Raw genomic sequence first — 18,138 nt, 5'->3', positions numbered from 1 at the left:
GAAGCAGGACCCAGCTAACTCCACAGAGAAACTGGCTGGCATCTGCTGAAGCCCTCGGGCACGCTCAGAGGTGCCTCCAGCATTTTAATGGCATAGTCAAATGCCAGCATGTTTTCATGCCATTCCAATTCAAATTCATTGGATAAAGAAGTAAGAGCGTGTTATTCCCCTTCAACAGTCCAGACAGAAACACTGGGCGCAACAACACAGAACTTAGCAACTCCGCAAACATGCTGGGATCCAACGTTGTGTCTGATTGGAATAAGATACTCGACCAGAATTATGTTAACAGTGTTTGTGAACAAAAATAATCTCTGTCATAGAGGGATAACATTATTCTGCATCTGGGTAGCAATTTCACACAGAGTGAGTGATATTGACAGCGATACTTTTTCCCAGCCGATGGGTGTGTCTCAGTCTACTGCACAAAGCGTAAACGTACAGTAATGTAAACTTAGCGGGCCATCTGAATGCATGATGTCATCAGATTGCATTTAGATGCCTTGTCATCTCTAGCTCCGCAGCCCCACTAAAGAGGGTGCATGTGCACATGTGTGTGTGTTTTACAGAGATGTGAATACATTTATTCATCCCACCCCCCCGATGAACCCGCCCCTCCCTCCTTTTCACCGCAATTTCCAGACAAGCGTTGGTGCTGAGTTTTCAAGCAGTTTGTTGACTGTTGATTGTAAGTGCCCGAATTTAGGAAGGCAGCCATTTCTAATCACGAGAATTACATTGCTTAGCAACCGGAAAATCAAGTTAAACAATACCATTGCTTATTCTTGGTCACAGACTGCAGCTCTGAGAACACATCAGTCTCCACTGAAGCTGTTCTGCGCTCCTCCCAGCGCACACACACACACACACAAACATACACACACACACACACACACACACACACACACACACACACGCTTACACACAAGCAGCCATTCACAGACAATATACAAATGGTAATTTACTTTTGACTTGTGTTACAGCATTAGCTCCACATTTAGTTTGATCACAGTGTACAACTCGGAAAAAGGCTTTTTTTTAGTAGCGTTTACGCAGTATGAAAAAGATGTTAGAAATGAAAAATTCCTTTGAGGGTTCCTGTAGCATATTAAGCTATTAAGAGTTGCGCAAATGGTATCTATTTCATTACAGTGATCAAGGATTAAATTAGAGGCTTGAGCCCTGTAACATATACACTAAGTCTCCTCCAAGGCTGAGGGAGCCCTCTGCTTCCCAAAGGTCATTAGAGCTGAGGAGAGAGTATGGCCCCCAGTCTCTCCTTGCCTCTCTCCACTTTCTCCCCCTTCTCTTTCTCTCTTCTATCTCTCAGCCTTCCCAATGCTTCGTGCAAGATGAGACGAAATAGTTTTTTATATTATTCACACTTTGCTGTCAGAGAGCGAGTGTTTCTCTGCAGCCATGGAGGTAAACATATGAATGTGCATCTAAGCCTACCTGGCTTACAGCTACTCGCAACCTGAGACAAAGCCTATACTTCCTCCCCCGCAGAAGTTTGAAGAGTCCTGCGGAGTATGTGTGTGTTCACCTGGAAGTGAGGAAGGCCCAGTATCAGTGTTGGCACAAAAGACCAGTCACTGGGAGCGGAGTTGGCAGAGGTTGAGCCGTGTGGCCCTGTTGGATTTTAGGGCTGCATTATGCATTCATGTTTAGTCTCAGGTGCTACGTTTTATCCCCAGGCCAGCTTGGACACATTTTCAATGGACCTTTTGGATGAAAAACTGTATAGGTGGGAGCAAAAATGATTTCCATGCTTATAGAGATCTGCCGCTTTGTTCTGTCAGATTCAATTACCTCACCTCTAATTAGGGAGCTATAGAGGAGGCTGGGTTTGTGATCCACACATCACACTGTGGAGCCTGCTGATAATGTGAGGTATCGCTATCACAGCCCGGCCACAAGCTCCCCACATTGCGGACGGCTGAAAAAGCACGCCATGAAATTAGCAGTCACTCATACACTTTTGCACATACACACATACTTGTTTAGAGCTCTTCTGTTTTTTTTTTTTTAAAGTGTGAGTTTCGGAGGCAAGGTTGGCATATCTGTGTGTTTTTTCCATTTTCTGTTTTAGTCCACTGAGGCACAGACTCATGTACAGAGTGTTTTCCTGAAAGATATGCTCATTCCTCCACCTCTGTCCGTACTCCTCTCTTCCCTGCTCCCCTTCCTCGGTGACTCATTAATCCTCTGTCCATCATATGGTCTCAGAGTATCACCCCATTTTATAGACTCAGTGGGGGCATTACCATATCCCTCTCCGGAGCTCCACTCCGCATGGCCGATCCCTATCAGACAGAGGCCATGCCATGAACAAAAGAGCCACTGTGATCAAGCCTGCATTCAGCTACCAATGTCTCTATTAGCATTGGCTGCTCCTGCCTGCTGCTCCTGCTGCATGACTGTTTGAACAGGGCTGAGATTTCTCTCTCTAGTCAGCAGAGGAAGAGTCTGATGAATGCGGATGATACAGTTCAGGGCGGAGGGTGTGGATGACAGGGCTGTGGGGGAGGTGGGCTGCAGGGATACCTGGACACTGACCCTGATTGAGAGGAAGTTCAGACGGAGTGCAGTTTCCTAAAACATCCTCTTAAAATTGAGCAGATATGAGTCTTTGTGCTGGGATGATTTCAGCAAACCAAGCCTTTCTCTAGAAAGTAAAGCCCATGAATTAGCACTTGAAAGTCTGACCTGAACAGCTGTCAGACTCACGGGTAAAGAGAAAATTGTAGGACTGCGACTAATAATTATTCCCTTTATTAATCTAATGATTATTATTCATGATTAATTTATTCATTGTAGTGGTTCCCAACCTTTTTGTCTTGTGACCCCTTAAAATGAAGCAAAGTCTTGCAGTGGCGTGAGGTGGTTACGACTGGCCCCAATGCACACCAGTCACTAGTTATACAGCACATACACACACATCATATGGCCTACGTATATTTTACAATAATGTATCTTATTGCTGCTTTTTTGTGTGAAAGACATGGCTGCTCGCTTGGCTTGCAGATGTGCTCAGCCTGTCAGTCTTGACAGGTTTTGCAGCCATAGCTATTTATTGTATTGTATCAACGCGTAAACAAAAAGACACTTTACACTGGACAACATCAACATACATATCACCCAGAAATCATCATTGCATATGTGTATATGAAATTATTCATTCAGTTGAATAGTTTTTATAGTTATTTAGAATAAGTATATCATTTTCTTATAGTAGATTGCTGCTGACTATTTTACAAAAAAAAAACAAGGAAAAGGGAACCATGACGGAGATGGGATTGCCTTTGTGAGGGCATATAAAGAAAATTGCAACATTTCCAATTTATGCAGAGTTCTTCTTTGAACACAGGTGTATTTCTGAGGTGGCATTCTGAATCACTCGTAAGGGCCCATCATCTGCCCAATACATTGTTGGAGGGCACTCTCGTTCTCCATGGGCCCCTCCTCTCCAAGGGCCCCAGTGCTGCGCTGCCTGCACTGTCTATATATATGTCTCATCAGACTAACAACTGGTTATGGCTCATTAAAAATGGTTAAGTATCCACAATTCTATAGCAAAGTCAGATTTTTAAGTATGAAACATAATTTTGTGTAACAAAAACACTTTATTAGTCATGTATTAATTATCAATTCATTATTGTTATACCCTTATCATCACATGACCACCTCACATTTATTTAGAATCCTTTGCGGTTCAAATTTGGAACCCGTCAGTTACGTAAGGGGCAAAAAAAATGCCCTTTACCAGTTCTGTGAGCACTGGGTAATGTCTCCATATGTCAAAACCCCAAAAATATTCACCTTAAAATGATATTAAACATGTATCAAATGGTATTTCTGCTGTGTAAATTAAAAAACCTTGGTCAATCAATTATCAGAATTGTGGTTAATTAACTTTTTGTTGATTGGCTGATGAAATCAACACTATTTTTTAAGGGTTGCAGAAATGTATCTGCATGTTTTGAAAGCTTAGAAGCATATTTCACATTTGAAAAGAGCCATTTAATATTGTTTTTTTCTATGTAAACAGTATAATAGTTAAAGACACCCACATGGACCAAAGAAGGGTTTGTGTTTGTGTTTATATTACAAGGACAAGACAGATGCAATAAGGGAAAAGATTACCAAAAGATTTCTGAGCAAGTTTCCAAAACAGTGTTTCCTCTGTGTCTAATTCCACAACTTACAGATGTTTGTGTCTGTTTTAATGAGCACACCATTCTAAAGCAGACTGTGTTGTTTTCTGTGGCGACGTGAAATGCGGACGCTCTCTCCGTGGTGTCATTGGCCATCTGAACTCCAGAGGAGGCTCGATAAGAGGGTGAGGCAGCAGACATTCCTCTGGCCCAATTCGTCAGCAGACCCCTATAGAAATGCACCAACAAGCGCGGGTCACACAGTGAATGTGACAGGATTTTAAACAGTACACAACTAAATATAGCAGGAACGCCACTATCAGAAAATGAGTTAGGAGTGTGGTGCTAGTCGTTTAGAAAGTCATTATTCTTATCATTGCTGTCTCTGAAATAATTTCAGGTCTCTCCATGCAATGAATACTGTATAATAAACTAAACATGTGAGAATGCGCACAAACTTTGGTAATCTACGCAGTGCCCAAGAAGTAGCCATCAGACCCCCTTTAATGTCTCCGACTGGGTGGAGTATTTCATTTTTCCATATTCAGTAAGGCCTCCAGTGTCTTTATCAGTTTGAAAATGCTCCATTTAGTTACTATCTGTTAGAGTGGGGAAGTGAGATGCCCTTATTCTGAGTCTATTAAACCTCAATTCTATCTCATCTTATCTCCCTAATCTTTGTGTCTTATTGACCATGAAGTTTATCTTTAATCTCCCTTTACCCTTATTATCGCGCAACACTGTAGGTCTATTTTCTATGGTGCAATGGTGCTGCTGTATTTGCCGGCAACAGAGGAAGAATCGTTTAGTTGTACACACAGTTCTTATTCAGCTGTGTAATGGAATGTGTACAGAGTGTGTGTATAGAAATGTATTTCCCCGCTTTCTTTCACACTGTCCTCAATTGCCTTGGCAGGAGCTTTTAACGCCAGTCATACAATCTCCCCTTGATACTGCGATATTTATCTCTCGGTATCATCTTAAGCGATGGTAGACTCATCGAGTCACTTCACGCCTCACTTCACTCCTCGGCGAATCAGCAGAAGGCATCAGATAAGATCATAAAACTGTATCCTAATTTAAAAGCAGCACTCTGCCTCCGCAGTGTCTATTAGAGATCTGTGTGCTAATTCTTTTCATGTCCGGGGCTCCTGCAGATGTAGGCTTCTACAAAGGAGTAATTTATAAGACTAATGAAAAGAGCAAGCAGTTTGTGGACATCAGGGGGGTCTTTTATGAGGCTCGGTGCGGGGAAGAAAGAGAAACAGGAGAGGCACACCAGCCCCACTTTCTGAACTGAAATTATTGCTTTATTAAAGCTGAGGGGCTCACTCCCGCTACAATAGAACAAACACATTGAAAGGTGTCGAGAGGATATCAGTGCACTCTGTTTGAGCTCCAGAATGATGCACAAGAGGCTGCAACATAGCTCATGTGTGACAGGCGGAAGCAGAGACAGCATCTCGCAGGCAGTGATGGCAGCACTTCTGATATGATTATTCCTTTAAACACAGCTCAAGATGGAGATTTTTTTTTTTTAGGAAAATGACGCAAGTTTCTTGTATTATTTCGAATACAAACTAACCTTAAACTTGAAGTGTTCCATCACTTCTTTTGCTATGTTAATTCATGTGCAGACGCTGGCGTCGTGTTTTGGTGGGAAGGTGTGCAAGATGCACATTATCTTAATAACATTCGAACGCCGGATGAGATGTTTTTTCAGAACTAATACAATTCAGGTAGCAGTACAGTAATTCCATCAACGCCCTTGATTGAAGCAAAATGGTAATATGCAAATACAAAAAGAGATGTACAGCTACAAGCAAAACTCTGAAATCATTTAGATTTAAAGAAATAATATTGCACAGAGGGGGGAAAACATTAATCACACGGAAAAGTGTCTCCTTTAAGATTGCACTGGTGTATTACCCGGAGGCATGGAATGTAAATGGAAAATCAACATTGTACCCTGTGATAAGGCTAACAAATTAATAAAAGTATTTTCTTTCCTCCTCCCATGCTGATGCCTGTGTGAAAAGTCTGGAAAGGAACTTTTCCCCCCCCTTTCCTTTTCTGTGTGAGGTTTTGTTTTGCAGGTAGCGGATTAACATCAACGCTCACCTTGCCTGCAAGTCAGCTTGTTTTTCAGAAAGCGCCACTGTCTCAAAGGGCTTTTTCAATAGCTTTAATGGAAGCACCTTTGTAGAATATAGCAGTAAAATAATATTCTTTATTGACATAGCCTTATCTTTGTATATACTGGATGTCTGAACATGGAGGGTATAGACATACCGTGCTGTGCTGCGCTTTGAGTTGCATCTGCATTTGTGGTATCTCAACAAAAGAACCAAGAGGAGGGAGCTTTTTTTTGAGAGCCTGAAGGATGTGATGAAACTGCTCAACATCTCCCTTGTGTGTGTATGTATGTGTCTGTGTGTGTGTTCCCTCAGGTCCTCTGGAGGATGGCCTGGAGGAAGAGGAGGAGGAGTGTGTCTCCGAGGAGAACGAGCTCCTGTCCAAAGACGAGTTCTCGGTGGAGGAGAACTTCTCCACTGAGTTCGAGGCTGAGAACATGAGCTGTGAAGACATGGAGTACTTCTGCAACAAAGGTGAGGACCGTTTACTTATTCATAAAAAGGCCATTCTCCACAAGCACCTTACAGAGCTCTTTTTAATACCTAATGTGTGACAATATGTTAAGCCGCCCTTGTGCCAAGCATCAAAAATAAGTTAAACTCCTGCTAATGGCTTCTAATAAAATTCCTCAACATGTTCAAATCAAACCTGGCAGAACTTGTATCCGTGTGAGAATTTCTCCCGCATCACTGCCTAGAGTTGAAACTATCCATTCTGATATTTGATCCCGGCAATCCACCCAAGAGCAGTGGTTTGATCTGAGAGAGAGATGGCATCGGCAACACTGGCTCTCCCTCTGTGATAGTGCTGTGAAGGTGTGCTACGGTACACCAATGCACTGGAGAGCGTAGCACTTCCCTTTGAGCCAGCGCTAAAGCTCTGTGAACACTCAGCAGCACCTGCTACTGCTCGGAGGTCCAGCACTATAAAGCGCCTTAGCATCGCCAAATGCGCCCAAGCCCTCTTTGAACTCCAATTCAATTAGATTGCTTCTTTGTATGTTTGTTTCATTTCGGTCACACCTTGCCATCACAGGAGCTAATTTGTGGTCTGCTCCAGGTTACAGTGTGAAGATGACAGACTCGTCCCGCCTCCCTCCCCCCCAAACTCCCCCTACCACCCCCACCTCTTCCTACCCCCCGGTCGCGTGGCTTTCACTACCCCAGGTGTCCCCACTCTTACTGGCGCACGGATGCCATAAATTTGACTTTTTAATGAAGAACCAATGCTTTGAATGTCTGCCTCCTCTTTCTCCTTTCAAAGGGAAAATTGTTTAGAATTATTTCTTCACACTTCTAAACTGATGTGCCTCGTGGGATTACATTATTGAAGAAAAATAAATCTTTCATGTTTCAGGTAGGCTATGCCCCGGTAATCGTATCAATAATGTTTTCCTTTTGTTCTCGGGGAAAAGTTGAACGGCGCAATTGTTCGGAAATTGCAATTACCAGCGACGCTTCGTTTGCCTTACCCTTTGTCTCCATCGTAATGTGTCCTTACACAAACTTCAAAGTGAAATGTATGGTCTTGTAATAACCCAGTAGCTATGAAATAGATGGTGCAGTACACACTGGTGGTTACAGCTTGGAAAAAAAAAAGTACAACTTCTGAAAATCTTCAAAGAACCTTGTCAGAGCCGTTTGATATTTTCATTGTTTTGGATAAAACCATGTGAGGAACTGGGCCTCAAATCTCCTTTCAATGTTTATGAATAAAGTCAACACTAAATAGCAATCCCAAATGTCAAATACTACTTTTTGGGGAAAGCGGTAATCTGTTCCTTGTCATACACAAGCCTTACTAGTCAGATTTTTTTTATTACTTTGCTATCTAAGCTTACAGAAGCTAAGTCTCCCATTGCCTCCTAAGACCTAAATGATGTACTATCCAAATTTCTTTTTTTCCTCATGGCAAGTTGTGCGCAATCATCAGGTGTAGCCATTCTCCCCATGATCCCTTCCTCAATTAGATCTATTTAAAACTAATGTCGGAGTGGCTTAAATTTACCCCACTTATGTGAAACTGCCGTGAATTAAACAGGACGCAATCCTGGCGGCATTAAATGGTTTAAGTGTGTTATTCCTCGACTATAGGAGGAAAAAGAGAGCCCCCTTGATTAACTAAACCCTCTCAAATGTGATGGCGTGCTGTAATTAGCCCTGTGCGGACTTGAACGTGGGTTTTAAAGCAGCCACTCATCCCATGGCCTTTATCTTCTGCTGCTTCCCGGAGAATAAGGTCTCCCGTGTAAGGTTCCTCCACTGAGCAGTGACTCTCTGGTCTTAGCTTAGCCTTGTATCTGTGTAGTCACTCTCTGAAATGGGCTTGTCAGGGGGACCTAAAACCTCCATTAAAAGTTTCAGTCTATAATAGGTATTAAAAAGCTGTAGGAACACAAAGAGGAGTACCAATTTTCATTAACATATGAAGCACTTATTAACTTTGATCAGAGTGCGGTGAAGTAGCAAAGCCGCTTAAAGGCGCAAAGGTCAAGAAGTTGAATGCCACCAAAGACTCAGTCATTTGCCTTACCCTTGCAGAAAAGGGACTCCCCAGATAAGTGCATGGAGCACCTTGACGTCCCATCTTGGTCTGAAGCTTGGGAACCTCTAAATTGGGTGATGGTTGACTCTATAACCTGTTTAGTTAATGGTGTCATGGCTCTCCATGGTTTTTGGTGCGTTTGAGGAGGTGGTTTGTAAGATGCTGGTATCACATACAGAGGCCTGTTAGTCCTGAATTGCAACATCAATTATGCTCAACAGTATAATGCAGTTTTAAAGGAGCAGTAAAACATCGCCCAACATATTTTCTCCAAAGCTCTACCGTATTACCTATATTAATGGTTCCTTACTTTTTAGGCTTGTGATCTGATTGCTACCTTTATCACTAGTTGCGTATGTCCATGGGTTGTGACCAGCTCAACAAGAGTTAATGTTGTTGTATATGGTCCCTTTCTCACTAGAGAAAAAAAACACTTAAACCCACTAATATGTTGCTTTTGTCGTAATTGGAAAAGGTTACAATCTGCATTAATTCCTGGGACAAATGACTCTGCAGTAGTCACGGGTATTTATCGGCTGCAGCTCTGATCAGCAGTGATGGAAAAAAATGTCCCCCGTTTCAGCACGACTCAGTGACCTGCCACAACAAATTCCATCCGTCCCCATTCTAGCAGTGCTCGAACGTCTTTTGAAATTAGTCAGCACCGAGTTTGAGCAAGACACCAAACAAGTAACCACTGTAACATTTTCACTGGCTTTTTACACAGTTTACTAACCCAGTTTTCTAGCACATTCGTGACGACGAACGCGACACTACAGTAACAAGTCTGCAGTTTCAGACTTTAAATGCAAAACATGTGATCAACAAATTATTCATGATGCATTTTTATTGACTCAGCTATCCAAAGTGGTTAAAATAGTCTCATCTAGATCAGTCATGTCAGTGCGTCAAAAATCACAATACAATATTAAGGATTAATATTTAAAGGGTTCATTCCTCAAAATGGGTGCTTTTTCTTTTGTTACATTAAGTACATTTTGATGATGACAACACTGTTTTTTTACAAAATTAAACTTCAGAATGAAGGACTTTTACTCATGGTGTTTACGTATTTTTGCAGTGTTTTTGCTACTTTTACTTATATAAAAGATCAAGAGGTCAGCATTGGGATCTATCAATAGTAGGTTTATTTTTTTACTTTTGTGTTACTGTCCTAACTAAAAGATATAAGGGATGTACTTCTTAGGAAAATATGTTGAATTCTTTGGGTTTGATTACAGTCAAAAATTTGAGTTTCAGAAGCAAAACCTTTTTTGTGGCTGACTTTGTTTGCCATGCCTGGGAAATAAGGCAGAGTATTTTGTTTGGGACTGAGCAGTAAGATGTATGTATGATTTATTCTGGATTGATCACTGCAACGATATTGTAATGGTGTCTTCGAACAACATGAGAGTTGGACAAATGTTTGTGTGCATGACACAAAAATGTCCATACACAGCAATCAAAGTCACAACCAAAGAAACTCTGATACACATTCCATGACCAGAAATAAAGATATCAATCAATATTATCAATAATAACGATGAATGTGTACGCCTAAACTATTGCAGTTACAGTTGTAGCACTCATCTACCATTAAATGAATGTCAGTGACACTCCACATAATGTTAGTGAAACAACATACATGGGTGTGAAATGAAGCAGATTGCTGGAATAGCAGAGCCCCAGAGAGAAGGAACTGTGTTTTAATAAACATGGAATTAGAGGGGGTCTGCAACCTATTGAGAGCTCTGTGAGAAAAAACGGTCACATATCTAAAGAAATAACCTTGGCTTTCCCTGCGATTAAAACAGAATCTTACCTCAAACAACTTCTCCTGCTCGGTCAATTTCACATTTATGGAGCTCTGCTTGTGAAGAGCCCTCAGTCGACTCCACAGCGAAGATTTATACTCTATTGACACACCTGGCTCCATAATTGTGAGAAAGATACCTTTTTTTTATATACACTGAGTGGCATCTTTTTTACAGAAATTGTGAAATTTCACCTTGCTGTTTCACCCCCTCTTTTATTGTTGGCTATCTGTGAAGTTCAGCACAGGGTGTTGCCACAAGCTGTTCCCTTTGTGCGTTCCAAGTGTTGTCTGATGACAAATGACTTCCTTAGTTAGCTCTGACAGTAAATTTACATGTCATTTCATGTATCTCATTTCCTCGATGTAAAACACCTTTTTGTGAAGTAATACGACATGATTTTTTTCCCCCCAGCTTAAACTATTTGATTCTGACGCTGTTGTGAGTGTTTATGTGTCAGGAGACATCAAGCACAACTAATGTGAACATATTGCACTCTTCTGCACCGTTCTCCTCAAATTACAAAAATTATAATGCAGGCGGAAATGTTTTATCACAGTGCAAGTGAGGAGTGAAAGCTCAGGACTGCACACACTGTACTTAACAACGCAAATAACAAACCCACCTTGACCCTCCAAATAACCTCTCAGTGAGTAATTTGACTTGCAGCAGTCAGAGACGTACAGTAACAAACAGAAAGTGGCAGAATTAATTATGCCACTCTTTGTGTAACACAGAAGTAATCAGAATCTCCAGCAACACAGGAGGAAGATCTCCTTGGCGCTTTCGCCACAGCTGCCAGTGCCCAGAATGGTAAATGTGGAATTTTAATGCACAGTTGATGCTGGAGAATATGGGGAAATGCTAATTTGTGGTGCGATAAGATGAATCGAGTCATCCCTTTAGCCCCATTTGACTCAGTGGAGGAAATTAATCATTAATGTTTGTTAAGTATGACAATCTAACTGGGCCAGATCTACATGCTCAGAGACTGAGGCAGAGCGAGATAAAGACCCAGGCTGCAGACAGGGAGGAAAACTGCCAGATTCTGTAATGATGGGAATTTATTGGCATTTAAAGAGACAGTGGCAAGGCATTTCACTAATAGCCTCCCTCCATTGGAGTGCTCTGCCTGCCACAAATTGCATGCAATTCAAACCTATTTTTCAGATAGCGGAGAAGTCTTACAGCTATGCTTGACTTTGGTGAAAAAGGTTGCTTCCTGGAATTGACTTTATCTGTTGAAGCATAATCTGCATCAACAACCAAATATGCAATATCAACTGACTAGCACTACCACTGCTGGGGGGATGGCAGGCATCCCCCCCGCCCCTAATATTACATTCTGAAAATCATTGCCAGGCTCCAGTACTAGCAAAACTGTGATGGGTTTAGAAAAGTGGCAGTGGGTTAAAGTCATCGAGCCTAGAATTCAGTAACATATAGGACCGTGCAATCTTATGTGAAGACTTAAAAATACTTATACTCCATTTTGCAGAAATTGCGACCTGTCTCTAGACTCAGTGGTCAGGATTAAAGTGCTCTGAGCTCCTTAAAGTCGCACGCAAGAGATTGACATTTTCAAGGGCTTCCTTGGCAGAGACAATGCTAAAAGGGAGAGAAAAAGCCAATATGACTTTGTTGCTACCTTGCTCCAGGAATTGTTTGTGTAAATCGCCTATAAGCTTATTGACCTGAATGCGTAGCACGCTGCGTGTGACTGCGATTTGGCTAGAGAGCTGTCCTTTGATAGAGCAGCGATAGGGCTGATTTTAACAGCTCACTGGCTCCTCTTGCATGCCCGCCAACCCTGCACCCAGCAGGCCGCCTCGCCTCCCCACCACCCCCCCTCGTCCCTTCTGTTCTGTTCAGCCTTCTCTCACTCAACCTTAAGTATCTCCATTTGATTGCTCAGGAAAAGGAACCTAAGCCAGATGTAAATTATGATCTAGGTGATAATGTAGAGGATGATCATTGACAATCTGTCTCTCTTGATAAGACAGGAGAGGGTTTCAATTCAAATTATGAAACAAGGCAGAGTCCCTATTACTTACAGCGAATGAAATGGAGCACCTCAGTCAATCTGTTTCCATATCAGAAAGGTCAAAATTCCTATGTCGTTTAAAACCATAAAAACGGGTCTCCATATTCGTCTGTATTGCAGGTTTTTATCAAACCCACACTGTAAGCAAAAGAGTGCTGCTCCAGCACTTCTTCCTCTGCTGTGCTTTTCCTAGTGACATTTGTGCAGGAAACTTCATCAAAGCCCTGTGACATTGTTCCCTGTGAGGTTGCCTGGGCGATTGTGTTTAAAATGCATTGCAAACTGTGTTAGATAGAAGGCAGAAAATCCTTAATCACTGCTTAATTAAGGAATCATCTTGTAGCTTCATTTCCCGGGCTGTAATTAAACACTTCCAATACGTTTCGTTACAGGGCTTAACATGTTCGCCTGAGATCAAGGTAGTGCCTTTAATGTTATCTCGCCAGCTTTTTTTAAACTCCGCTCCATTGGAAGGAACTGTTGATATACGCCTTTGTTATCCTCGTCATAATACGAGCCTAGTATGCTAAAGAGGTTCTCCAGGCCCAACAATAAATAGTGGGGGAATTTAGTTGAGTGGGCTCCCTGATAATATACTGGGAAATGGAAGGAGTACAGGGAGAAATCGCCAGCCCAAGCAGACACTTGCATAAGCAAAACTGGGTCATAATGACCTCATGTACTGTAAGTAGGACATTTCTGCAGACTTCCCTTCAGTATCACTTTTTTTCTTCGTATACATCTCCTCTTTTAGTGCGAGGCAGAAAGCTGACATCCTTTTGGCAATGTTTGCTACCTTCTTTGAAGTGAGCCATGTCAAAAAAAAGCTAAACAAGCATGGTGTGTGTGCTTGATCTGGAGATTAACCTAACTGAGGACGGACGGCGCTGGAGTGAAGTAGTGTGTGTCCCGTGGCAGTTGTCACTGGAAGTGTGATAACTAACACTCTGAAATGCTTTTTTGGAAGCTGTGGGGGGAAAATCAGATACAGATGTAGTAAACAACCACATGCCAACAACGTGTATGTATGTCCTATCATATTTGGTGACAGGTGTGATTTTTATTACATGCTGTACAAGCCACATCTTTACGATATATTGTCTTTGTCATCCTAATATATTCACATTTAAATCTACACATCGATCCCTTTTTTTTCCTTGTTGAGTGTGTGAAGTGTAGTAATCCATTGTAGTAATCCAGGCCTGTCCTTGACCGTTCACTATTGGGTTTAAAACATCAAAGGGATGAAAACGATATGGTGACAAAAGTGAGAGAAATGTTCCTCCACAAACTATCAACTACCACTACATGCCCCGAGCAGATTTGCTCTTACTTACCCGAGTTTGGAGAGACACTGTGCAACCACTGTGTCAGCCACATTGGATTTATTCAGAGCACCACACTAGGGGCACCTACTAAGCACTGATTTATGTGCCTATAAACTTTGAGTACAAACTGTGCTTACTGTAGACATGCAAAAATAGATTTTTTTTTCTTTTTTACAGTAAGTGCATCTTAGAGTGCTCAACAAGCGCTCCGGTCCGTGTTACTGCTGCACACTCAGAGGTGGAGTCTGTTTAACAAGGTCTTTAAGCACTTACATCCTGGAGAGAGATACCCAAATATCCCTTAGCATGGTCTGTGTGAGCCCCGAGACTGTAAATCAGCCCTACATCCTATAACACACATTCTAGCTCGCTCCACAATAGATCAAACGGTAATAAATAGCCACCTCTCTCCCACACATTGCTTTCCTTCCTGTTCCATGGGGCTTCCTCCTGTTCCTGCAAGCTCTCATGGGAACTCCTTTTACATAAAAGTTTGCAGCTGGACCTGGTGAGTTCACTGCAAATATACATATACAGAACCATAAAAACACACATTCGCACACAATGACAGTGTCTCATATGACTTGAGATTGTGATATGCTCAAATATTACAGGAAAGGGTTATAAAACTGGAAGATTTTTGCTGGGATAATATCCAAATTCCTAAGACTCTACCCTTTGAAAGGGCAGCACAGTCCATAATGCAGTGCTTAATTAAATTAGGTGTCCGAGCATTAAATTTGGATTGAGTGCTTTTCACTTTGTCTTGTGTGCTTTATGGGACTTCCTTTTTTTCCTGCTTTGCAGGAGAGGAAGATGGCAACCGAGAAGCAGGAGAGTCGGAGATGGACAGGCCGGGCGAGAAGACCAGGCATACCGCCGTGGGGCCAGATGAATGGGATGGTCCAAGTAAGAAAAGTCTTCATATCACTTTCCTTGACAGCATCTTAGGGCCATCTGACAGAGTGAGAACTAAATTGCAATGCATGCTTCATAGTTTGAGGTAAGGTGTTTGAGCAGAAAGATGTATCAAGATATTTACAGACACTTCTGCTTCAAAATTAAGAAAGCATTTTGTCTTTTACAGCAACTGTAGATGGTCAAACGAGTTGGAAGTCTGTATGCTATATAACAAGCTACTTTAACTGAATGTTCACCCACCATTCAGTTAACAGTACACTCAATTACCAACAATTGCTCGCTCAAGAAAAAGCAGGTTTATCACTTCTTTTTGTACAGAGACCTCTAATGCAATGCAGATGTAGCTTTTTTGAAGAGTATACAACACATTTTTTAATCTTGTTTTGCCCTTTTACTAAAAGTAACTTCATCAAAGTGATGGATAATACATTGAACAAGATAGTTGTACAGCAATTACTGCTCAGCAATAGCCTGGACCCACACTGCTGAACACACAAAATGTGATTCCTTTTAATGCATAAAATGACCTCAAGAATTTATTGCAGGTACACGCGTTTGTAGAAAAACGAGAGAGAGAGAGAGAAAAGAAGAGAGAGAGGGAGAGAAAAAAGTGGATTTGGGCAAGTTGTGCTTGCTAGCTCGAAGCCCCCCGGGGTGTGTATTTTATACTGACAGTGAATCAGTGTTATCGCACCTATCAGATAATGCATTTATCATTAAATTTCACATTTGCATTTAAATCTGGGGAAGGAAATGAGCATTGCTGGCTAAAGATAAGAACGCCGGGACGACAGTAATAAACCATCACTGTGATCAGTCAGGAGACAGGGCTGAGGGGGTCAGCTCAGAACTATGGGGGCCATGACAAAAAGAAGGCATCACATGCGGAAAAAGGCCCTTTTGGGCGAGAAAATGCTGAGCTTAAAAATACTGCTTTGAAAAGGAGGGACGGATGTAGCATGACTAGATGTATGACTGACTGTAATTATCCTTCCCCCCTTCTACTTAGCCATCAGAATGAGAATTAGAGGCTCAGAAACACACTGCTGGACAGGCGGCGGAGAGAGAGGAGGGAGACTTGAGTTTTATGGGAGTAAAGTGTCTTTTGCATACAGTGAGGATGGCTGAACTGCAGAGGAGGTGATGTGAGACATGATGCCCATTTCATGTTTTACTAAACCACAGCCTGAGTGGCTCCGAGTTATCAAGTGACATCCAGTTTGAAGACTTCAGCACTGTGTCCTAATCTCTGCTGTATTACAACCTTAAAAATGTCACTTAGCACATGGCTGCATCCAACTTAAAGAAACATGCTAGTACACATGTACACAATCGAAGGAAAGCATGAAAATTGTGTTGGTGATCAACATGTAACTTACTCGACATCTCTATGATATGATGACTTACACAGAGGCATTCGTGCCCCTCCTCTGTTTTCTCAATGGGCAGCACAGAGTGGGCAGAAATTAATCTCGGTGCATAATAATGCCATTCACTCTCCCATCATGGCTGCCATGAAAGGTCATTTCCCTTTTTAATTTTTCCCATTGTGCTGGAAAAGTCAGATGGGCATGTTATAATTTGAATAAAGAGGGGAATCAGACAATCAGATAGGAACATTTGAAATGACATGACTTCCTGTTCAAAGCGATTAAAAGCAAATTTATTTAGTTTGAGACTGTCTACCCTTTAATCTCTTTGTAAATGTTCAGATAGTTGAGCATTCAAAAGTTCTTTGTTATTCTTTGGCTTAAGTTTAAGCAGGTGTGATTATGATCACCAACAGATAATTTTTAATCACTGCGAGTGTGCATCTGAATAGGATGTGTAATGGCCGTTACATAAAAAGAGAGTGAAGCCTTTTAATGAGGTGGGCTAACACGGAACATGCCCACCTGCTTTGGTGATTCTATTGAAGCACCTCCATGCCGTTTCCCTTTTGCTGAGTAACAACAAAAGCCTTTACAATCTACATCCTTTAATTGAACTTTTTTTTTTGTCCCTGCATTTCATCTCCACTTTAGTAACTCATGTCAAGTGCTGTCCGCGATTGCCCCCTGTTCTCTGATTGTCTTTCTGTCTGTAACAGCAGAGGAGCGTACAGAATGACTCACTATTAATCTGATAGCTGCCTCTTCTGTGCTGTGCAGAGTGCTGGGTCTCTGATGTGGAACACCCAGCGAGTTCCCTTTCTCTCCTCTCGTCTCTACAAGTATGTCCTTAAGCAAATCTGCACACTGATCTTCTGTTCATTTCTCGTCACGGATGTTTCGCAATCAGCCGCTGATTTGGGAGATAGCGTGTCATGCTATTCTATTCATTTTCATGGACTGGCGGTGATAGGGATCTGACTCTGTCTCTCTCATTCTCTCCCACTCGCTCTCCTCTAGGCTAATTGGGAGTGGTGTGTGTTAGCTAGCTAACTCTGCTAATGAACTTGTTCTCAGCCTTATCTAAATGCGTGCTCATGTAAACTACACCCCCTTCTGAAAGTCATGAAAATCCAGGGTTCGTTAAGAGCGCTGTAATTATGATCACTGCCATTTCTACTGAAAGTGTTCAGCCTGCAAGATCCTACTTGTTTCAGTGTGGTATTCAGTCAGACATACAAAATGTTAATCTATTTTTACAAACCTATATAAACTGATGAACATCTGAAGCAGGATTGGAAGTCTAATGGCCTTTAACTATAGAAACAATATTCCAGTCTGTGTTTTCCACCAGTGACGTAATGAAGTTTGGCTGATTACACATGTAACTGGTGAACACGAAGCTGGTTGAAGTCATATATTTAAATTCATTGAAAGAAAGCATGTATGCATAAATATGAATCCCACTACATTTCTTGAAAAAGCAGTGGGACTGCGAAGTGATTGGCTAGTACTTGTCCCTCCATTGCGTTAAAATCAGAGGCTGTTAGGGTGAGGGCAGTGAGGTCTTGGTTATGGCTGTAACAAGCCAATCACAGCCCGGTTAGGTGAGCCTTGCCAAGAAATGCAGTGGGATTTATAATAATGCAGCATGTATACATGAATGTAATCTGCTTGTCAATTAGTAGCAGCATTAGCCAGGATTTTGGGCTAATTGAGTGTTAATCAATATTTTTTTTTAACAAAAGGTAGAGAAGAAAATACAATACAACTTATTTGTCCACCAATGTGGAAATTTTCCTACGTATCCTCATACAATGGTTT

The 18,138-nt window shown here is 41.8% G+C and overlaps 1 protein-coding gene across 1 annotated transcript in view; it reads left to right on the top strand.

Annotated features, from left to right (window-relative positions):
- zfpm2a (zinc finger protein, FOG family member 2a) overlaps window positions 1-18,138 on the top strand; it is a 136,275-nt gene that overhangs the window by 30,044 nt on the left and 88,093 nt on the right. The window contains exons 2-3 of the mRNA XM_050047182.1: window positions 6,608-6,766; window positions 14,831-14,932. Coding sequence (XP_049903139.1) covers window positions 6,608-6,766; window positions 14,831-14,932 — 261 coding nt within the window. The remainder of the gene's footprint in view (window positions 1-6,607; window positions 6,767-14,830; window positions 14,933-18,138) is intronic.

The sequence above is a fragment of the Epinephelus moara genome, chromosome 6, assembly GCF_006386435.1.
Source record: "Epinephelus moara isolate mb chromosome 6, YSFRI_EMoa_1.0, whole genome shotgun sequence".
In the NCBI taxonomy this organism is placed as follows: Eukaryota; Metazoa; Chordata; class Actinopteri; order Perciformes; family Serranidae; genus Epinephelus; species Epinephelus moara.
The sequence above is the reverse complement of the archived record's forward strand: the minus strand, read 5'-3'. Positions and strand labels throughout refer to the sequence as shown.